Source organism: Dipodomys ordii, unplaced genomic scaffold (assembly GCF_000151885.1).
Source record: "Dipodomys ordii isolate 6190 unplaced genomic scaffold, Dord_2.0 Scaffold181, whole genome shotgun sequence".
Classification (NCBI taxonomy): Eukaryota; Metazoa; Chordata; class Mammalia; order Rodentia; family Heteromyidae; genus Dipodomys; species Dipodomys ordii.
Window position 1 is genome coordinate 46,210 of NW_012267397.1, and position 23,486 is coordinate 69,695.

Here is a 23,486-nt window from a genome sequence, read left to right on the forward strand (position 1 = left end):
CCGCGTTCACAGTGACCTCGACGCTGGGTGTACAGTACGGGTAGAAAACCGCGGGCCCGGGCCGGGCCGGGCGGGCCGGGCGGGCCTGGCGGGTCACAGCCTGGTCTGGGCCTCGGGGATGTAGATCTCGATGCTGTCCGCGCTCTCGGTGGCCGAGCTGTGGCGGAAGGAGGCGGCGCGCTTGGCCGCCAGGAGCCGCTTGCGCGCTTCCTGCCGCTGCCGGTCCACGGAGTCCAGGGAGCGCTCCTTCACCGGCACGCCCCGGCCCCGCGAGGGCTTCTTTGGTATCGGCGGAGGGACCTTCTTCTCCTCCTGTCGGGGAAGCGGGGGTGGAGGGGGGGACATCGGGTGAGGCCGAGGACGGCTGAGCCTCTGAGGCCACCCCGTCACACGCGGGGACCAGGACCACTCGGCTATCCGCGCAATCTCACGCCGACATGCCCATGGCCCAGTTCCCAGAGGGATGCCACAGCACTAAGAATCGCCAGTGGATCCTGCAGCCTGGAGCCCTGGTGAACTTGGACTGACAAGGTCAACACCCCACTGTCTCCCCCCCCCCCCAAGTAAAGCACGATGGAGTGGAGGGCCCCCTAGTGGAGACCTCAGACAGCACCATCAGAATGAGAGTGGGGAAAGGGGAAGGGGCTTTAAGCGCACCCCCAGAAGAAAAGGGGCACAGTTCCTTCCATAGCCCAGGTACAGCAAAAGGGCATTCATCCACTACACCTCTGAGTCCCATCGTGGACATGGCCTAGTAGGCTGAGGGCTGTCGGCATGCTCAAGACCTAGCCCTCTCCTCTGTGGCTAGGGTCTGGTTGATTTATCCCAGCTACTCAGGGACAAGCCCTGAAGACAAGAAGACGAGGCATGCGGTCATTCTGGAAGTGGATGGTCACCCATCATGTGTCCAGGGGATCCTCTCTGTGCATGGGTTTCTCTCCCTATGTCTTCCCCCTCCATACCAGTTCCCGTGAGGGGGATTTTCCAGACAGTGGTCCCTCAGCCAGAAGGGATCATCCCCAACACACACACACACCTTGGGCTCCAGGAGTTTCCAGCTGTTGGCCTTGAGTTGCTGTAGCTCCAGGAACTTGAGGGTCACATCCTCAATGGAGAGCTGCAGGAGGTCCCAGAAACCCGCCAGGTCCTGGAAGGTGGGCACGGGGAACGCAGTAGGGTCCTGTTGCAGTGGGAGAGAAAACAGTCTTGGAGGACCGAGCTCACCCAGGACCATAGAAAGTCCTGTCCAATTTTGCTATCAGGAGCCTGATGGGGGGACAGGGTCAAGAATACCCACTGAAGATGCACAGGCTGTTTCACTACCCAGTCACACTCTAGGTCACCTACCAGGGTCCCACATCTGGCAGCTCTATGACACTCACCATGCTTTGCTGACACAGCCGGAAGAATTGCTGGACCTTCTGAGACAGCAGAAGTTGTGTGCTGCCCACGGCACTGCGGATCTTCTCCAGGACTGTGGAACCAGAGGAACTCAGTCAAGGAGGGGAAAAGGCCTCTCCTTCCCCTGCATGGCTCTGTCATCTAGCCATGGATCTGTCTCTCCCACCCTCTTCCCCTCCCCATCTTTAAGTCTTGACAAGCAAACTCCTATCTCACCTCAGGAAGAGGACTTCACCTAATGTGCTTTCCTTCACACTGTCTACTGAGTCCTCTCCCTCCTGTAGCCTTCCAAGTTCAAGGCCTAGCCCTGCCTCCTTGGCCAGGGCACTAGATCAGCCATCTCAGGACTGAACTTTGTCACTTATCAGACATGCCTACTGAGCTCATTAAGAACTATGAGGTAACTTCATGAATGTGACAATTGCCTTTTGGAGTTTTTGTCATAAGCCTGTGACCAACCTCATCCTGGCTTATGGAGAAGGGCTAAGTCCCCATTCATGACAGGGCTGTATCTTCTTGGGCAAACCTCCATTATACACAGATGGATAAGACTGAATCACCCACCAGTCTAGAACTGGAGAGCCTCCTTTTTTCTCCCACAGACTAGGTGACTTGGACTAGTAGCTTGTTACCTGCCCAGCACCACCAGTCCTAGCCCTGGCCTCTTCCTGCTCCTGAGGAACATCCCTTCTACCAGTTTCTGGCGAGTCTTATGCAGTGGAGACCCTCAAACTCTATGCTGAGGAAGTAAACCTCCCCTAGGCTGCACCCCAGACTGCGTGCCCTGAGAGGGGCTGGCACAGACTCACTCTCCTCGGGCAGCTCATAGTCCTCCGCCTCACGCTCCATCTGCTGGCACCAGTGCTCCAGCTTCTCCACCTCTGCCCGCAGCATCTTGATGAACCACTCGCCATCCCGTGGGCAGGGAGATGTGCGGCCTGAGTCAGGGAGGCTACGTGAACCACGCTCCATCCAGGAATCACGCCTGCCAGACCCAGGGCCAGGGGCAGGGGCCGGGGCAGGGCCAGGTGACCCATCTGTGGCCGGCGGCTCATACGGCAGTGGGTAGCCCTCACGGTAGGCCCACTGGCCCTGCGTGTGGACCGTGCGGAAGACTGAGTAGGTGGGGGCCCGGGGTCCGGGCTGGGGCTCAGAGGCGTGCCTCTGGAAGGAGCGTCCAAACTGCAGGCCTTTGTCTTCTGTGGCCACCGTGGCCAAACCAGCCAGGCCCTCCAGCTCCAGGTCTGCTTGCACACCAGCTGTCACACTGTTGGAGCGCTTGAACCTCGCCCGCCTGTGGAGACAGATGCCTGTCCGCTCTGCATCTTGCTGTAGCCTCATCTCAGCCCTCAGTCCCATCCCAGGCAAACAGGAAGGGTGTGAGGGAGGCTGGCTCCCTACAAAGCAATGGCCATGAATCCACGTCCTTCAAATTGATCATTCCTCCCAACCAATGCATACCTTATATACCTGTCATTGCATGAACTTTAGTGAAAGTGTCAGTCAAAATACATAACAACCATTAAGTACTTAAGGCTAGAATGGGTGCTGGCCTACCCCAGTCAGGGTAGAACCCTATCCAAAGCACAGAAAGTAATCCCTGTAGGATGGACCAGAAGGCTTAAGGAGGGCCTCAGAGAGGAAGATGGGTGGCAAGCTACCAAAGAATACACAAGTATTTCAGTACCCTAACAACCTACAGTCTGAACTGGTTAGCATGGAAGGTTCAGTGTGTCCTCAGCTTTAGAGATGTAAGGAAGGCCCACGGGGATCACCATCACCCAGCCATCAAGTAGCAGAACCAGGATTTGCGCCCAGAGGTGCTGGGTTCCAAGCACTCCACATGGCATCAACGGCTAGGACATCAGAAACAATGTCTGGGAGTGGCTGGGGTAGAATGGGCCTGCCTCTGGAAGGATGCTCCCCTGGGGTCCCTGATGGCTCAGCCCAGAGCCTAGCCAGACATACTATGCCAGAGCCAGTGGAGCTGAATTAAGTTGTTGGCAGGAATGACACAAGGCCTGGAAAAGTCTTGTCTTTGAATTAATAATATGCAAATCCTATGCAAAACAGAAAGTCAATTGGCCTTGTTCATATTTTTGTTCTCCCTTTTAAGTTTAGGGACTCTTTTTCTGTTAGGAAGTCAGTGCCCGCCCCTCCCAGGCCTCTCCCCCACCCCATCCCCACCCCCGTAAAAAGCAGAGGTCAGCAGATATGAAGGGCAGAAGATAAACAGAAGTTCCAGGGCTGGAAAGCCCGCTGGGTCCTAAGCTACCTTCACTTCCATATGGTCAGAAGAGAGAGGGTCTTTGCAGGGCCAGCTCCAGGGGCCTGCCCAACCTCCCAGGAGTCTCTCCCAACCCCCTTGACTTCAGCCTTACTCATGCTTCCCAGGCCTCCTCTCCTTGCCTGCCTGCCTGCCTGCTTTCCTACAGCTGGCGGGCTGCCTGCTGGGAGCCTGTTACCATAGAAACCAGGCCCAGAAGGATGCTGCAGGACCCAGGAAAGAGAGAGGCACTCATGTGCAGTTTCTAACCAGCCCTAGGTCCCCACCCCCACCCGGAGAGAAAGGAAGAGAGAGAACAGTGCCTCCCACATGGTCTTCACCTTGGTGTCTGCTCCAGTCTAGACTGGCATCAATATTTGCCTTGACTACTGGTCTAGTCTCCCTTCAGATCCACTCAATAGTACAGAGGAAGAACACTGGACCAGGAGGCAGACCTGAGTTCCAATGCTGGCTCTGCCACTACGTGCCTTAGGAAAATCATCTAGGCCATCTAATATGTAAGAAGGTATGTTTAAAATATAGTATATGATACATATGATTGTGTGTGATATATAAACACAGACATACACACAGATGTACAGATGTATCATTTATAAATATATCTACATATAATATTACAGCAATGACCCTGTGTGGTTGCTAAGGCATATCCTCTAAAATTACATCTTGCAAATTTTGAAATCTGAGGCCCCAGTCTTCCTCCCCAGTCTATGCAAGATTAATGTAGTCTTCCTAAAACTGAGGTCTTCCAAGGCAGTCCCCTTGCTCAAAACCCTGTCCACAGCCAGATATCAGTGACTCACACCTGTAATCCTAGCTGTCCAAGAGGCTGATATCTGAGTATCATAGATCAAAGCCAGCCTAAGCAAATAAATCTAAGAGATTCTTCAATGAACTAGCAAAAAGCCTGAAGTAGAGTGTGACTCAAGTGGTGGAGCATCAGCCTTAAGTGGAAAAAGCTAATAAGTAAGAATGTGAAGCCATGGGCTGGGAAGGTGGCTCAGTGGTAGAGAGCTTGCCTTGCATGCATGAGGCCCTGGGTTTGATTCCTCAGCACCACATAAGCAAAAAGAAAAAAGCCGGAAGTGGCGCTGTGGCTCAAGTGGTAGAGCGCTAGCCTTGAGCTGAAGAGCTAAGGGACAGCACCCAGGCCCAGAGTTCAGGCTCCACCACCCACCCCCCCAAAAAAAAAATCAGTCAAAAAAGACATTAAGGCAAAAGTAACTAGTAAATAGGAAAAACAAATTATTTCATGATAATTGAGTGAAATTATTGACAGATACAACAATCATGTTTGTGTGTTTATGAATTGTACACTCTCAAGTAAAAATTAATAAGTTACCAGGGTAAAACATCACTTGCACAACCACAGTGACACATTTTAAACACACCTCTCAGGAGTGATAGATTTGACACACCTAGCACTTGGAAGGTGAATATCCAGAAGCTGTAATTTCTAAGTGTGTGTGATCATATTTATCTACAGAATGATGAAGAGGGCCTAAACATACCCCCCGCAGACAGAATCTATTCCTCAGAGCAAATTCAGAAATCAATAATGAAAAGCCAATTCCTCTCCTTCCCCCAAAAAAGTACACTCTTGGGGAAAAAAACCTGTAAAATTTCTTTAAACTATTTATAAATTCAAAGGGATTTATAAACTGGGTGCTGGTGGCTCACCCCTGTAATCCTAACTTCTCAAGAGGCTGAGATCTCAGGATCGAGTTTCAAATTCAGCCTGGGCAGAAAAGTCCATGGGACTCATTTCCAATAAACTACTCAGAAAAAGCCAGAAGTGGTGCTGTGGCTCAAGTGGTAGACCATTAATTAGCCTTGTGCACAAAGAGGTTCAGGGACAGTGCCCAGACCCTGAGTTCAAGCCCCAGGACCAGCAAAAAAAGAAAATTTATGATGGTTGGACACAAGTGGCTTATACATACAATCCTAGCTACTCAAGAGGCTGAGCCTAAGGATCAAGGTTCAAAGCCAGCTCAAGTAGATAAATCTGAGAAACTCATCTCCAGTTTACCAGCAAAAGCTGGAAATAAAGGTACGTTTCAAGTGGTAGAGGTATCAGCCTTGAGCGGAAAATGGTAGACAAGAGTGTAAGATTCTGAGTGCAAGCCCCAATACCAGCACACACATACAGACAATACCCACACATAGACAAATTATGATGAAAACTACTATTTAGAAGGGAATAATTAAAGATACTAAATCTCAAAACTTACGAGGTACACTAATAGCAATAGGATTAGATGCAATGGGATAGCCTTAAAAGCACATTGCAGAAGTGCTGACCATTAGTGTTTAATTCATGAGGCTGAAGAATGGACTAAAACAGCAGAAGAAATAAAATAACTGAAGTAGCAGGGAAAAAAATGGTTGTTAACCAAAACTAAAAGCTAATTTTAAAAGTAAACTAATAAAACGTAGCTTTAAAATATATTTAATATTAAAATGTACAATACTGATCAAGAAAGAAAGGTCAGAAAAATAAAAACAAAAAAGAAAGAGAGGTCAGGCATAAATATGTGGTGTTAGAAAGGAAAAAAAGGTGATAACTAAATATACAATATTTATAAAATTATGTGTAACATATGTATGATCACAGTGAGATGCTTCAATGATATGAATTTATAATATTATGAGAAAGAATATCTTGAGCCAAAAAACTTGAAAACTGCTATTTTTTTTTGTAAGATGGTCCACTTTTAGAAAATGTAAGTCATCCAAATAAAGTCGGGTGCTGGTGGCTCACGCTTGTTATCCTAGCTACTCAGGAGGGAGATTTGGGAATCCTGGTTCAAAACCAAGCCAGACAGAAAAGTCAATGAGACTCTTAGACTCTTATCTCCAATTAACCACTAAAATGCCAGAAGTTGAGATATGGCTCAAATGTAAACAATATGCTTAAGCATAAAAGATAAATGACACAGCCCATGCCTTGAGTTCAAACCCAAGAACTGACACAAAAATAAATAAAGCCAGGGCTGGGAAGGTGGCTCAGTGGTACAGTGCTTGCCTTGCATGCATGAGGCCCTGGGTTGATTCCTCAGCACAACATAAGCAGAAAAAGCCAGAAGTGGTGCTGTGGCTCAAGTGGTAGAGCACTAGCCTTGAGCAGAAGAGCTGAGGGACAACTCCCAGGCCCAGAGTTCAGGCCCATGGCTGACTAAAAAATAAATAAAGCCAGAATAGGTCATAACCACTGAAGAGACTAAAGCCACACTTTAAAAAGGTCTCCAATCCCCAAAGGCCTCAAGCCTACATAGGTTCATGGTCAACTTCCCCAACCCTGAGATCATAACACACATTGTTCCATTGAACAGAAACACAGAGAAAACTACCAATTCATTTTAGGAGTTGTGCAAAACTTTAATACCTGAACTGAATAACAACAATGAAAAGGAAATTGTAGGACAGTTATCACTTGTGAGCATAGATATAAAAATCTCAAAGTCTTAAATGTTTAAAATGTAGCAAGTAATATAACAAAATTGTGATTAAAAACTACTAGATGGAAGCCAGGTGCTGGTGGCTCATCCCTGTAACCCTAGCTACTCAGAAGACTGAGATGGAGGATCGCAGTGCAAAGCCAGGCAGGAAAGTCTGTGAGACTCTTATCTCCAATTAACCACCAGAAAACTGGAAGTGGTGCTGTGGCTCAAAGTGACAGAACACTAGTCTTGAGCAAAGGAGCCCAGAATTCAAGCTCCACAACAAAAACAAAAACAAAACAATCTACTAGATGGTCAGGTGGGTAAAATGGTTCCTACCTATAATCTATATAGATTACTTGGAAGGCAGAGAAGGCTAGCTTGGCCAAAAGCTTTTTTTTTTTTTTTGGTCTGGTCGTGGGTCTGAACTCTGGGCCTGGGCGCTGTCCCTCAGTTCTTCAGCTCAAGGCTAGCACTCTACCACTGGAGCTGCAGCGCCACTTCCGGCTTTTTTCTTTTTGCTTATGTGGTGCTGAGGAATCGAACCCAGGGCCTCGAGCATGCAAGGCAAGCGCTCTACCACTGAGCCACTTTCCCAGCCCTGCCAAAAGCTTTTGAGACCCCATTTCAATCATTAAGCTGAGTTTGGCTGTGCCTGTGATCACAGCTATACGGCAGGACATATATAAGAGGATCATAGTACCAGGCCTCGCGAAAAATGCAAGACTGTACCTGAAAAATAGCTAACGCAAAACAGGCCTGGAAGACTGGCTCAAGTGGTAGAGCACTATGCCCTGCAAGTAGAAAGCTCTGAGTTTCAAACTCCAGAACTTCTAAAATCAAGAGAAAAAAAAGCTAAAACTTCAAATACCTTGTCTTTGCCTTTAGCCATAAGAACCCCGATTCCGGGGCTGGGAAGGTGGCTCAGTGGTAGAGCGCTTGCCTTGCATGCTCGAGGCCCTGGGTTCGATTCCTCAGCACCACATAAGCAAAAAGAAAAAAGCCGGAAGTGGCGCTGCAGCTCCAGTGGTAGAGTGCTAGCCTTGAGCTGAAGAGCTGAGGGACAGCGCCCAGGCCCAGAGTTCAGGCCCCACGACTGGACCAAAAAAAAAGAACCCCGATTCTTGGCTGAGTACTTCATACCCTGCACATTGCTTTCTACCTAAAAGACTATACTTCACAACTTCCCTTGCAGGTGTCTCCAAGGGGTGTTATAACTGACATGAGGTGGGCCAGTGTTATGTGTAACTTTCAGGAAGTCTTTTAGAAAGAAAGGACTGTATCCCCTTTTCTTCTGTCTTCCTTCCCACTGGTCAAAGTGCTGATATAGCAAGAGGAACACTAACAGCAGCTTCTTGGATAGAAGAAAAGATGGGAGAGCAACAAAAGAGAAGCCTGGGGTCCTGATGCTACTTCTATATCCAAGCTGCCTTTTTTTCTAAATGAATGCAAATTACATTTACTTACGACATATTAAGGTTCTGTTAAAGCTAAATTTGACATAAATACATAACAGGATCAAACTGAGTTTATCCCATGACTTAAAGAATAGACAATGAGGAAAACGCATTCAAATGGGACTCATCATGGCTGAAAAGCACTTGCCTAGCAAGAGTGAAGCCCTGAGTCCAATCCTCAGTACTGCTAAAAAATAAAAAATAAAAAACAAAAGCATTCCAGGGACCAGTGGTTCATGCCTGTACTCCTAGCTACTCAGGAGGCTAAAATCTGAGGATCGAGGTTCCAAGCTAGACTGGAGAAGGAAAGGCCATGAGACTCTTATCTCCAATTAACCACCAAAAAGCCAGAAGTGGAGATGTGGCTCAAGTGGTGGAACACTAGCCTTGAACAAAAAAAGTTCAGGGACAGCATCCAGGCCCTGAGTTCAAGTACACACACACACACACACACACACACACACACACACACACACACACAGGCTGTGGTGGCTCAAGCCTGAAATTCAAACTTCTTGGGAGGCAGAGATTGAGGTATTGTGGATCAAGGCGAGCCCAGGCATAAAAATTCCTAAGATTCCCTCACTACCAATGGCTGAGTGTGGTGGCTATGGAGGAAGCAAAATGGGTGAGCACAGTAATGCATGCCTGTCTCCCCAGTGACTAAAGAACACCTACAGACACCACAGCTAGGACAGGGTGGCCCAGGCATAAAGTGAGACCCTGGAAAGCAACCAATGCACAAAAAGGGCTGGAGGCATGACTTAAATTATACAGCACCCATCTAGCAAGTGCAAGGCTCTTCCCAATACCACAAAATAAACAAATTTCTATTCCTAACTAGGAATAGAAATTCTCCTTAAGCTGTTCTGCTTAACCTGACAAAATGATACCTACCAACATTTGTACCAAACAGTTACCTAATAAAACCAGGATTTGGATAAGTGTACCAAAGTTCGAGTGACTGAAGTGCTGCTCTATGCATTATTACTAGAAAAATAAACTTGAAAATAGAGACGTCTGTAGAAAAATTATTGACTATAGAAAACCCATCATGGTTTTCAGATAGCCTGAGACCTCATAAGAGAGAGAGCAGCAAGATTGCTGGATACAAAATCAATATACAAAACTTAGCATTCCCATACGTAAATAATGGCCAATTACAAATACAATAGAAAAAGACCCCAGCCATAACAGCTACCTCAGTGCCCAACTCCACCACCTTCCTTTCACATTGAGAGAATTGTCCCTTGGGCTTCTCATTTCCACTGATCCTTTCCTCAAATTCATTCTCCATTCAGCAGTTAGTGATCTTTTATAAACATAAATTAGAGCATGTCACACTCTTCCTTTAACCTTTTAATAGCTACTCATTACTTATAATTAGATTCCAGTTCTTTTATTATACCCTTGCTCTTGCATGGCCTGGTCCCTAGAAATCTCCAACTCACCCTCTCACTACTCCTCTATGCCCCTCTACACAAGTCACATAAACCTTTAGTTCCCAATGGCTGTAGAATTCTTTTCTACTCTCGCACCTTTCTTTGCATATGTTATCCTTTCCTCCTACAATACTTCCACCAATCCAACCATCACCCAAGTTTTGGCTTAAGTGTCATATGCTTAATTTAAATCAGGTCTCTTCTCTCTTGTCTCCTATTTTCTTTTGAGCAATAGTAACCCATTACATATTAGAGCAAAATATACAATCCTATTTTTTGGGGGGGGTCCAGTCGTGGGGCCTGAACTCTGGGCCTGGGCGCTGTCCCTCAGCTCTTCAACTCAAGGCTAGCGCTCTACCACTTGAGCCACAGCGCCACTTCCGGCTTTTTTCTTTTTGCTTATGTGGTGCTGATGAATCGAACCCAGGGCCTCAGGCATGCAAGGCAAGCGCTCTACCACTGAACCACCTTCCCAGCCCCTACAATCCCACTTTTATTCATTACTTATTCATTGCCTCTATTTTCCCCTAGAGTCTAACTTCTATGAGGACAAGAGCCAGGTTTGTTTCTTCAAGCACCTAACAGAGTGCACAGGAGTTGGCATACAATGCTGCTTAAGAAGTATTTGCTGCCAGGAACCAGAAGCTCATGCCTGTAATCCTGGCTACTTATGAGGTTGAGATCTGAGGATCAAACACTGGTCTCCTATTAACTGGCAAGAAGCCAGAAGTAGAGGTGCTGCTCAAGTGATGAGTGCCAGCCTTGAGCCAAAAAAAAAAAAACAAGCTAAGCAAGAGTTTGGAGCCCTGGGTTCAAGTCCCAGTATCAGCACACTCCATACACAAAGAAGTATTTGTTGAATCAATGAATAAATGACAAAGTTTGTTTCTCTAGAAGGCCTGTACTTTTCCTAGATTCCCACTTGTTAGGAGGAATAGAGAGACATTCCCTGCATCCCCATGGAATCTATCCAGAATGAGGGGCCAAAGAGCCTCCCAAGGAGCCAGTGAGGACACATGGGCTTTGCTTAGGGTCCCTAGGCAGTTCCTGAAATAGGAGAGAGGGACAGGATGCAGGGAAGAAGCTGCATCCGTCCATGACCCCTGGGCCCTGCCTCAATCATGGATTTACAAATTGAGTTTTCCATTAAGTGCCACTTTCCTGTTATCTTCGTGGCATATTAAGAATTTGGAGGACAGAGACTTTAAGGTCTGCAACAAGAACAGCATTGGGCCAGCCTTGGTGGAGTTATTTACTACCTTGGGAGCAGATGGAACTTCACAGAGCTAGAGCAGGAGTGGAGGGGAATGGTGATTCTACAGGAACCTCAAGACAGGCATGCACACACAGAAGGCAACACCAGAGGTTCCTGGATTATAGTTGGGGTTCCTTGGGGAAAGATGGAAGGCCTAAAAGTGGCAACTGGAAACAGAACTGCGCTGGCTTCCCAGGCACTGATGTGATTCCTGAAGGTGAGTGTGACCTGGACAGTGCTCAAAACCAGCCCCAGGAAGGTTCCCAGACACGATTCAGAGCCACTGGCCTGGTACCATTGCAGCTCAGAGGGCCCATGGGCCACTGAGGCACTGCCACCTGGTTATTAGAAAAAGTGTCTCCCCACAGGCACCCCACCAGCCGAGAGGACTCTTTTCAGTATTCCCTCTAGAGCTTACAATGCTAATTCTTCAGCTGGAAATTAAGGAAGCAATGTTTCTGAGGCCACCTAATGCCAGACTAGTGGCTGCTGGTAATTCTACTATCTCTGATACACCACCAACTCAGGCATATAATAGGTACCCCCGACTGGTTAAATGCTTGTGCGAGCCAAGTGAGGAGGAGTGTTACATCTGCCAGGGGCTGGTGAGAGGCAATCTTCCTGTTTGTTTGTTTCTTTCTGAGCTCACATACTTGTACACCGCAGGGTGTAATGAGGGACTGGCAGAATCCCTTTACCTCCCCTCCCCTCCCCCTCCCCACAAAGGACAATTGTTGGAGACCTGCTCAGCATCTACCTATTACCTCTCTCTGCTTCTCCTTCCCCACCCTATCCCCAAACCACTGTATAAGTCTTCTCTGCCTCTGAGGACCCTACCCAGGCATGAGTCTAAGAACTCACTGTGGACTTGATGACTACCTCTGAGGACCACCTGTGTCTGCTGTGACTCCATTCCGAGGAGAAGGTGTGATGTCACCTTCCAGGATGAGTGTGCGGGCAGCGAGGACACTGCTGCGCAAGAAGCCTTCGCCCCACAACCAAGCCTGAGAGGCGCCTCCGTTGTGACCCACCTCTTGTCCTCTTCCACCTGTACTCCGATGGAGTGGAACTCTCTTCGGCTTCGGTTCTCAGTGTCGGAGTCCGAGATGGTCTCCACCTGAAAACAGTGGAATCAGCGACAGAGGCGGGGCCAAGGTATAAGCTCCGCCTACTGACCACAACCACAGGGCGGAGTCAGTAGCAGGGGCGGGGCCAGAGTATAAGCTCCTCCTGCCGCCCACAACCATAGGGTGGAGTCAATGATAGGGGCGGGGTCAGGGACACAGAGGCTCTGCCCCCATGCCAGCTGGCCAATCCTGTGGAGATAAACTTCCAGAACCAGAAGAGAGCGCAGAGCACCAAGGTGGTAGCCAAGGGGGACCTCTCTGTACTCGCTGGGGTTTGCTGGCACCCCGGATGAGGGAGTGGGCCGGGGTCTGTTTGGAGCAGCCCTGTGGGTGCTGCCCGGCATGGGGTCTGATTGCAGCTGGGGCAAGTCGGGAAAAAGTCTCTGCATCCAGAAGCCCCCCAGCTGTCTCCCCACCCCTTCATTCCACACCTGCCAGGGCCTGGGCCTTGGCCTGCGCCTCCCGGTTTTTCATACCTGCACCCCAATGGACGGCCGCCACTTCCGCTGTCTTGCCAGGCTCCGCAGCTCCTCCCTGCCGGGGATGGTCTTGATGATGAGTGTGGGGGGCTTGGGGCTCGCCCGGGGTGGCACCGGCGCCAGCTCCAGGGTGCGAGCGCCCATGGCGGGGCCGTCCAGCCCGTCAGCCGAGCTGCAGCGCCGGGCCGGGCCCTCGGTGGTGGCTGTGAAGCTCTCGTGGGCGGAGTCGGTGCTGCTCTGTGCGGTGATGGAGATGCGGGGCGGGGCCTGGCTCCCCGGTGGGATGGGGGGCGGGGCCTTTCTGAAGTTGAAGGCTGTGGATGGTGGGGATGCAGTGAGTGGGGTGTGCGGGGGGGGGGGAGGGCAACACACCCAGCTGGCCCTTAGGGCCTAGAGCCACCTGTCTTCCCCACACTGCCCAGAGAGGGAAGTGATCTGTCCAAGGTCACACAGCATAGCTGTGGCACTCTGGCCAGCACAGAGCACTCAGGGCGTTGGCTCAGCTCAGGTACTCACAGGAGCCGGGCCTCCCTGAGACAGAGGCAGGGGCAGCTAGGAGGGGTAGGCAGTCGTCATCTTGAGAGCATCCAGCCTGGATGGCCCGGAGGTAGCTGTGGCTCCGCATGCGGAAACAGCCAGGCAGGTCCAGGGCGTCCACAGCCTGGGACTCAAGCTCCCCAAACACAGACCCACACACGGCCTCCAGCTGCTGGTTCAACTCGTCACTGAGCTGGGGGAGGTGATGGGGAAAGCTCTGTTACTGAGGTGCTGGAGTAGGGTGGGGTCACCCAGGGGCTTCACCTGGGGCTGCATCTAAGTCTGCAGAGGCCTGGCCACAATCTGGGTCTTCTGCTTTGGGGCTGTAAGAACCCCTCAGTCTCTACAAAAGAAAGAAGGGAGCACATACTGCCCTGTGCTGCTCCGGCAAACTTCCTTGGAGTCACTTTTCTTCTAAATACCCCTACCCTCCACATCCAATCTCTTCCAGTAGTACTCTAGGCTCCAAACCACCACATTTTCTACTTCGCCTACTCTAGCACTGTACCTTTCTCTCAATCCTGAAAGAAAGGACCTCCACCCTCCTGCCACGTATCAAGGAGGGGACTGCAGGGATGACACCTTTTAATATGTATAAGCCACTGCCATTACAAACTTGATTCAAAATAATCTGTGGTCCAAAAATTGACAGGTAAGTGACGGAACAATCAACTTTCCAATCTCCCCAGCCTTTCTCCACCTCTGGCTTCTCCTGAGCCCCATGAATTAGGAATCTGGCTTGGCCAGCTAGGCCTTGCTTTCTCGTGTTCTTGTTCACTGGGAAAAACTTAGCCATCCCTGGGTGGTCTATGATATTTTGTGGTAAAGAATCAATGATGAAAGAAGAAGAAAGAAAATGAAAATTTTGCTCATGGAACCATGCCAGAATTTAGCACACTAAGACCAAGGAGGTGGCAGTGAAAAGAAAAAAAAAATAAGAGGAAGCCAGCCACTGGTGGCTCACACCTATAATCCTAGCTACTCAGGAGGTTGAGATATAACAATGAAGGTTCAAAGCCAGCCCAGGCAGAAAAACCACTGAGACTCTTTATCTCCAATTAACCAGCAAAACACAGAAGTGGAGCCAGGCACCAATAGCTCACACCTATAATCCTAGGTACTCGGCAGAAGATCTGAGGATTGCAGTTCAAAGTGAGGCCAAGGAGGAAAGTCTATGAAACTCTTACCTTCAATTAACTACCAAAGAAGATCCAGAAATAGCTCAAATGGTAATGAGTTAATCTTGAGCACAAACGTTTAGGGACAGTGTCCAGGCCCTAAGTTCAAGCCCCAAGACTGACATAAAAACAAAATAAAAAAGTAGAGGTGTGGCTCAAGTGGTAGAGAGCCAGCCTTAGGCAAAACAAAACAAAACAAAAACTAAGGGAGAATATCCTAGCCCAGAGTTAAAGCCCCAATACTACCACAAATATAAACAAACAAACAAATAAATAAGAAAGGACATGATAAAATATATGGAGAAATAGGTGGAACCAGAGGTAAGCTCTGTACCCCAACACAAAAACAAAGAGTCTGAGCATTGCTCTGCGTGGGTATAGACTTTACCCTGAGCTTCCATCCAGCCACAGCACAGAAGAAATGTTGCCTGCACAGGCTGTAGAGTAAGACTCACCTGGATTCAAATGCTGGCTCTGCTGCCTCCTAGCAGTGTGACCTGGGAAGTGAAAGCATGGGGGGCCTCAGGGGCTCACCTGTCAAACTGGAGTAATGGTGGCACTATCTAGGGGGACTCAAGGAGACCTGGAGGCATTTGGTGCAAACAAAGCCCTTGGTGGCAAGCTGGAGGCCTGAGGACCTAGCTGGCATGCACAGGCCAGGTGCTCAAGAGGATCACAACTATTCCTGTCACAAGTCAGAGGTGGCCCTCTGTGAATGATTATGTAGAGGCCCAAGGCAATGTAACAGTAGGTATCTGATGGCTGCATCCTGACATCTCTCCAGAAAGATTTGTGCCATCATGTTTATGTACAATCAACAAAGACTAAGGAATGGCTTAATCCACATGTAAAACTCACCTCAGCACTTCCATAATCCAGCCTCCTTAGCTTAACACAATTTCATTGGATAGTGCTTCAAGTAGAGCAGGAATTTCCATCCCATCCTACTACTGGGCAAACTGAGACTCAGATAGGGCAAATGAGTTGCCCAGGATGCCCTGTGGTAGAGCTTAAAATGAATGCCTTACTTCTTGTCTCCCCTGCAAGGCTGACTGAGCACCACAACCTCCAAGGGAAGCTTGTTAAACCTCCATTAACCCAGACCCTTTAACTAGATGCTGCTCTCTGCTTTGGCTGTGTGGATGCTCAGAGCCAAATGTGCAAGGCATAGAAGCTAGGTGGTTGTAATGTAGGTCCAATGGTGGAAAAGGACTAGTCTTCTTCATGCAGCTCTTTCTAAAGGAACCTCATTATAAATGCACAGAAATAACAGGCTATGGAAAAAAATCAATCCCAGATCCAGCGGAAGTTAAGTGTCCTTCTGTCTGACTGGCACAAGCCACGCTTATAGCAGGTGTGACTCTCAGTGACTCCTATAATCGGCCTCTCAGTCCTCCTCTCTGGACTTCAGGGGAACCAAGGACAGCAGTTGCCAAGGTACTTCCTCAAACACAGAAGCTGAATCATCTCCTGTTACTTGGGGGCTGGGTTCAAAGGGTTCCCCAGCTAGAACCAACTCATCCCAGACAGTCCCTCCTGGAGCCCAGGGGAGCTGAACTAACAAGCTAGACAAGTACATTCTTGGTTAGAAGAGTCTGGATACCAGAGACCAAAGGAACGTCACATCACAGTTACTTTCAGTGAACTCTTCTTTATGTAAATTACTAGGCATGGTTTTATGAGGATATAATAGATGTTCAGTAAATTTTAGCTACTATTATCAGTATCTAGAGGTTCTTAAATCACTGTGACAATACCACTCAGAACAAGAGGCCTCTTTGTTTCCAGAGTTTGAAAGCTCTTGAAATCCCACCCATAAGCTATACACTGAACCAGACAGGAGAGTAAACAATTCCATGGTGCCTTACACCTTCCAGCTGAGAAGAGATTCTGAGGTTCCAACCAGGGAGCAGGTCTCAAGAGAAACAGAGACTCCTCCAGACTCTCAGAGCACTGCACTGAAGTTGATCTGCTCTCTATCTGATCATCAGATGGTAACATCTGACTGAGAACATTCCCATTAGCCTCCTCACCGCTTTCTCCTCCATTCCCCAGCCCCCACACACAAGAAAGCCAAGGTCAACAGATTCCTCTTGGGAAATGAGAAATCCTCAGCCTGCCTCCAAAGCAGGCCCGGAATCAGTAGCCATTTCCAAGCACACGGGAGATTAAGAGAAAAATACTTTGTCCGAATCTAACTGGAAAATTGTCCCTGCTAGGGCTGATGGGTCCAGATGGGGGGCCAGGCAACATCCGGTCCACTTTATGGATATTATTTAGCTTAGCTAACCTTTGGAAATGCCTCCTTCCCATTTCAAACCACTCCTTGACTGGAGATAAAACATAACCAACATCATTTTATATGCATAGCTGAGCTCACAAGAAAGCCAGATAAGTCCCTAGGGGACAAAAGCAAAGAAGAGACTGGAAAATCAGAATATGAACTGAATGCACCAATTCTGCAAACAGCCCCATGGAGGCGGGAGGTAGGAGCAGGGAGCAGGGGCTGCTGGACTCAGTAACCAAAAGACCCCGCTTTTAACACATACTGGGCTGCAGGAGTGAGGCTCTGGGCCCATATTAAGCCCAAGTGAGAAGCAGAAATGGGAATCTCCGTAAACCTTTGATGAAACTATAGACTAGAATAAAAAGCACTCATCACTACAGGCCAATGACAAGGGGGAGGTACAGGAAAGGAGGCAAATCTCAGTCTGTGCCCACAGCCAGTCCTCCCACAGACGTAGAACTGTGTATTTGCATGGGCTCAAATGGCCCAAGATTAAAAATTAACATAAAGCAGTCCCAGACCAGGAATATTCTAACAGAAGCAACTGCAAGTCCCAGACCAGGAATATTCTAACAGAAGCAACCGGAAAGTGTGTCCTAGGGGATCACATCCAACCCAAGCTGCTCAGGCCTCTTCTATAAAACGCTCCAGTGACGATGAGCTAGCAGTGTCTATTCAAGAGACATCTCTGACACTGTCCCCCCACAGCTTTGCCTCCTGGCATGTACACTCTTCTTTTGGAGCAAGGGCACTTATTGGCCCATTTCTTTTTTTGCTAGTTGTGGGCCTTGAACTCTGGGCCTGGTCACTGTCCCTCAGTTCTTCAGCTCAAGGCAACTGCTCTACCTCTTGAGCCACAGCGCCACTTTCGGTTTTCTGAGTGGTTTATTGGAGATAAGAGTCTCACGGACTTTTCCTGCCCAGGCTGGCTTTGAACCACAATCACTCAGATCTCAGCCTTCTAAGTAGTTAGGATTACAGGTGTGAGCCACCAGTGCCCGGCTCTTATTGGCCCATCTCTAATGAGTAGAATATGTCAGAAGTGGTTTATCACTTCTAGGTTGGTGCTCGATCACCTGAGCCATACTTCTGGCCAGGACATCATTTCTGAAACCAGTATGCATAGTATGGCCAATCTCTCTCTCTTATCTGTCTGTCTGCCTGTCTATTTCTCTCTCTCTCTCTCTCTCTCTCTCTCTTTCTTCACTATGAGGAAGGGATGCTCTATGTTGTAAGCAGACTTAAAGGGAGTCTAATGTGGTAAGAAACTGCTGTCTCTGGCCAAAAGGCAGTAAGGAGCTGAAGCTTACCTATTGTTTTATGCACAAATGTGGAAGGGCAATTTCCCCCAGTCAAGTCTTAAGATTACTGCAGCCCTAGACATCACTGTTTTTCTGTTTGTTTGTTTTTGTCAGTCATGGGACTTGAACTCAAGGCCTGCGCATTGTCCCTGAGCTCTTTTGCTCAAGGCTAGTGCTCTAGCACTTTGAGCCAGCTCTACTTCCAGCTTTCTGGGGTTAACTGGAGATGAGAATCTCAGGGACTTTTCTGCCTGGGTTGGCTGTGAACCACAATCCTCAAATCTCAGCCTCTAGGTAACTAATTACAGGTGTGAGCCACTGGTGCCTGGCCTGGCTATCACATTGGCTGAGACCTTCTGAGACACCTGTCCCAGGTTCAGGTTAACTAAGCCATGCTCTGATTCTGATCTGAAGATACTGTTTTCTGAATAATATATTATGTAACAATAGATAACTAATACAAACTGTGACATCAACAAGAACTAAACTGCTATCAAATCATTGAAAATTCAGGCTTTATCTTTTACAGCAGCTAATGTTAGTTATAACAAAATCTCTTTTAAAAATTGTTCAACACAATTTTTTTCTTTTTTGAGATAGTGCCTTGCTACATTGCCTGGCTTGCTCTCAAATTCCTAGGCTTAAATTAATCCCCTAATTCAGTCTCCCAAGTAGCTAGCACTACAAGTGTGCACCACTGTGCCCAAGTTGAAACTAAACTTAAAAGTTTTAAAACTTAAAAAAAGAGAAAAACAAAAACTTTGGAGGAAAAAGTTTTTTTTGTGGGGATGAGGTTTCTAGAAATGAAACATGCCTGTGAAGTTAAAAAAAAAAAGAAAACTGAGTCACAACAGAAGAAAAACTGATTTACCAGAAGACGCATCTGAGCATCACATCATACCAAGAAGGCAGCATAGAGAGGCCTGAACAGATGGAAAACTTGAAGAAAAGGGAGACTAAGAAACATGGAGGAAAGAATTAGAAGGTCCCACTTACAAGTAATAGGAGCTCCTGATGGAGAGATTATGCAGAATATGAGAGAAAGGCAATATTTAAAGAGATAATGACACTAGATAAGAATTTTCCAGATGAAAGGAGGAGGAGAAGGAGCAGGAGAAGTAGAAGAGGAGGAGCAGGAGGAGCAGGAGGAGAAGAAAAAGAGGAGGAGGAGGAGGAGGAGGAGGAGGAGGAAGCAGCAGCAGCAGCAGCTAGAGAAACTTGATCACTCTAAAAATTGATCAAAGGCACACAAAAAGAGACAACCACCATGAAAATCAGTAACACTTGAGTAAGCACAGTGGGACTCTGCAGTACCCTTGCCTGAGGCTCTTCCCTTTGCCCAAGGGCCAGGCCTCCTGAAACCCAGCTGGAGCGTCAAGAAAAGGGAGGGCCAGCAGCCTGGTTGGGTTGAGTTTCAGTACTGTGTGGGGAAAACACGGAACTGAGACACTAAGTCTATAGCAGAGAATTCCTGGGAATGAAACAGCCAAAGGGGTTTGATAACTTCTATATACATCCTGGGAAGGAGGCTAGGTGAAGGAACAGAGCAATGCAAGCCACCCACACATCCCTGGCTGGTAGAACCCATATTCATGTGCTGAAGAGCCACAAGAGAGCTGGATGATGAATAAAGTCCAGGGAAGGCCTGAAGACCAGCGGATGTTTTCTGTTCCCAAGCCACACACAGAACCAGAGGAAGAGAGAGGAAGCCTTCCTGGCCTCAGTATTTTTTTTTTTTCGTCAGTGGTGGGGCTTGAACTTAGGGCCTGGGCACTGTCTCTGAGCTCTTTTGCTCAAAGCTAACACTCTACCACTCTTTACCACAGCACCACTTCCAGTTCTCTAGTGGTTAACTGGAGATATGAGTAACAGACTTTCCTGAACTACAATCCTCAGATCTCAGCCTCCTGAGTAGCTAGGATGACAGGCGTGAGCCACCAACACTTGGGTAAGGCCTCAAATTTTCTGAGTACAACTTCTGATCAATCTTTGAATACTAAGCTATACAGACACAGAAGCAATCTCTCAGAAATGAAGCTTAAAAAGTATAAGAAAAAAAAAACTTGAGTGGAGACATCAGAAGACTGTATATTAAGCCAGGCACTGATGGCTCACGCCTGTTCAAAGCCAGCCCAGGCAGGAAAGTCCATGAAACTCTTATCTCCAATAAACCACCAGAAAACTGGAAGTGGCACTGTAGCTCAAGTGGTAGAGCGCTCGCCTTGAGCTGAAGAGCTGAGGGACAGCGCCCAGGCCCAGAGTGCAAGCCCCACGACAACAACAACAAAAAGAATGTATATTACGGGGAAGACAGAGTCCAAGAATTCAGTCCAAGGATTAACAAACAAATAAAGCAATAATGATCTTCAGAAGGGAAAAATTAAGAATCCAGAGTCACTATAATGTGTTCTCTAAAATGTTCAGCATTTAAAAACCTATGAGTCATGCAAATAAAGAAGTATGAATGTCCGAAAATATTGGTTTTATCAAGCAAAGTCTACAAAGTAGCTATTATGAACGTAGTCAAAGAGCTAATGGAAACCATGTTAAAAGATTTAAAGGCACTCATGACAATAACAATTTCATGAATGCAAACCACAATGAAGAAGTGGAAATTCCCAGCTGGCCTCAAAATCTAGATCTTCTTGCCCCAGCCTCCCAAATATGATTACAGGTGTGTGCCACACATCTAACTTACTTTGTAAGAAAAACAAATGGATATTCTAGAGTGGGAAAGTGAAAACAGAAAATGTAAACATCAGCAGCCGGGCTCAATGTAAGAAATGATCAGTAAACTTTGAAGTGGATAAAAATATTTTATTATCCAATCTGAAAAATGGAGAGAGGGAGAGAGGGAGAATTAAATAGAATGATTAGAACCTTAGAGATAAATGGGACAACATCAAACATACCAATACACATATAATGGGAGCCTCAGTAAAGAAGAGAAGGGTGAAGAGAACATGGGATGAGGAGGAAGAGAAAAAAATATTTAAGTAGTAATGACTAAATTCTTCTTTGATTCCTAAACATTTATCTACAGATCACAGAAGCTCAATAAATCTAGAGTAAGTTAAACACTAAGAAAGACATTTTAGTCAAAATGTTGAAAGCTAACCAGGCACTGATGGCTCACACCTGTAATCCTAACTACTCAGAAGGCTGAGATCTGAAGATCACAGTTCAAAGCCAGCCCAGGGAAGAAATGGCCATAAGACTCATCTCTAATTAATTACCAGAAAACTGGAAGTAGCACCATGACTCTAAGTGGTAGAGCACAAGCCTTGAACAAAAGAGTTCAGGGATGGTACCCAGGCCCTGAGTTCAAGCCCCATAACCAACAAAGTTGAGCAGTTTTTCCACTTATTTAACATCTTTGAAAGACAAAGCGTATATATATATATATACACACACACACACACACACACACACATATACATATATATTATACCATTATTGGTTTAGACAAATGGTCAGGTTTATAATCTAGTCAGAGATCATTTATATAATATGATAAAGAAAGGGGGAGAAAAGGAAGATATACTGTATCAATACTTCTATTTTTATCAGAATTAATCTTATTTTATAAGCTAAGATATACATTGTGGCTCCTAGTGCAACTATTATGAAAAGAAATCAAATAGTGCAGTAAAAAATTTACCTATTTAAGCTCATTAAAGTATTTATTTAACATAAAAGAGTTCAGTAAAAGATAAGCATATAGGGCTGGGAAGGTGGCTCAGTGGCAGAGCACTTGCCTTGCATGCCTGAGGCCCTGGGTTCGATTCCCAGCACCACATAAGCAAAAAGAAAAAAGCCAGAAATGGTGCTGTGGCTCAAGTGGTAGAGTGCTAGCCCTGAGCTGAAGAGCTGAGGGACAGCGTCCAGGCCCAGAGTTCAGGCCCCACGACCGGACCCCCCCCAAAAAAAAGATAAGCATATAAACAAAAAAGATAGGAGACTACACAACTATATTAGTATTTGCCTTAGATGTAAATGGAAAAAACATTTTCATTCAAAGGCAGAGACTGATTTTTTTTTTTTTTTTGGTCAGTCTTGGGGCTTGACCTCCAGGTATGGGCTCTGTCCCTGCACTCTTAAGCTTAAGGCAAGTGCTCTACTGCTTGAGCCACAGTGCCACTTCCAGTTTTCTGAGTGGTTTATTAGAGATAAGAGTCTCACAACTTTCCTGCCCAGACTGGCTTTGAACCGTGATCCTCAGATCTCAGCCTCCTGAGTAGCTAGTATTATAGGTGTCAGCCACTGGTGCCTGGCTTCTCTGATTAGATTTTTTTAAAAATCAAGCCGGGTGTCAATGACTCATGCCTGTAATCTTGCCTACTCAGGAGGCTGAAATATGAGGATTAGTTTGAAGCCAGCCTGGACAGAAAAGTCTGTGAGACTCTTATCTCCAATTAATAACCAGAAAACTGGAAGTAGCACTGTGGCTCATGGTGGTAGAACACTAGACTTGAGTGAAAAAACTCAGGGACAGTGCCCAGCCCCTGAGTTCAAGCCCTACAATCAGCCCCCCCCCAAAAAAGCAAGACCCAATTATTTGCTACCTACCTAGGTTCAAAACACAAATGGGGCCTGGAGATATGGCTCAGGTGTTCAAGCACTTGCTTAATGAGTTCAAGGCCCTGAATTCAAATTCTAGTACCACACAAAAAAATAAACAAAGAGCTGAAAACAGAAGAATAGAAAACAATGTTCCATTCAAACAGTAATCAGAGAGAATTTTCCAAATTTGATGAGACATGAACCCTCAAGGAGCCACACACCCAAGATACTGTGGTAAAAATGTAGAACATCCAGGGGCTGGGAAGGTGGCTCAGTGGTAGAGCGCTTGCCTTGCATGCCCGAGGCCCTGGGTTCGATTCCTCAGCACCACATAAGCAAAAAGAAAAAAGCCAGAAGTGGCGCTGTGGCTCAAGTGGTAGAGCGCTAGCCTTGAGCTGAAGAGCTGAGGAATAGCACCCAGGCCCAGAGTTTAGGCCCCACAACCGGACCCAAAAAAAAAATGTAGAACATCCAAATCAAAATATGATCTCAACAGCAACCAAGAGGGAATGAAAATCTCCTGCAAAGGTAACTGCTTGATGGCAGACTTCTCAGAAGCAACAATAGAAGAGAGGTGACAAAGACATATCTTCAAAACACCAAGAGAGAATAAATGTTGGCTTGGAATTCCCCCAATGAGCTAAAGTATATCAAATGAAGAGGGTAAAACGTATTTTTTATTAAAGTCTGCTACTAACAGTCCCTGAAAGGCTATATATACTTTAGGAGTAA

General features: G+C 47.1%; 1 protein-coding gene across 1 annotated transcript in view; it reads right to left on the bottom strand.

The window, feature by feature from the left end:
- Positions 1–93: 93 nt before the first annotated feature.
- Positions 94–23,486, bottom strand: part of Dlgap3 (discs, large (Drosophila) homolog-associated protein 3) — a 33,781-nt gene continuing 10,388 nt past the window's right edge. Inside the window, exons 4-10 of the mRNA XM_013034069.1 lie at positions 13,405–13,618; positions 12,886–13,202; positions 12,314–12,399; positions 2,211–2,695; positions 1,383–1,474; positions 1,037–1,180; positions 94–312 (exon numbers count right to left, since the gene is read on the bottom strand). Coding sequence (XP_012889523.1) covers positions 94–312; positions 1,037–1,180; positions 1,383–1,474; positions 2,211–2,695; positions 12,314–12,399; positions 12,886–13,202; positions 13,405–13,618 — 1,557 coding nt within the window. The remainder of the gene's footprint in view (positions 313–1,036; positions 1,181–1,382; positions 1,475–2,210; positions 2,696–12,313; positions 12,400–12,885; positions 13,203–13,404; positions 13,619–23,486) is intronic.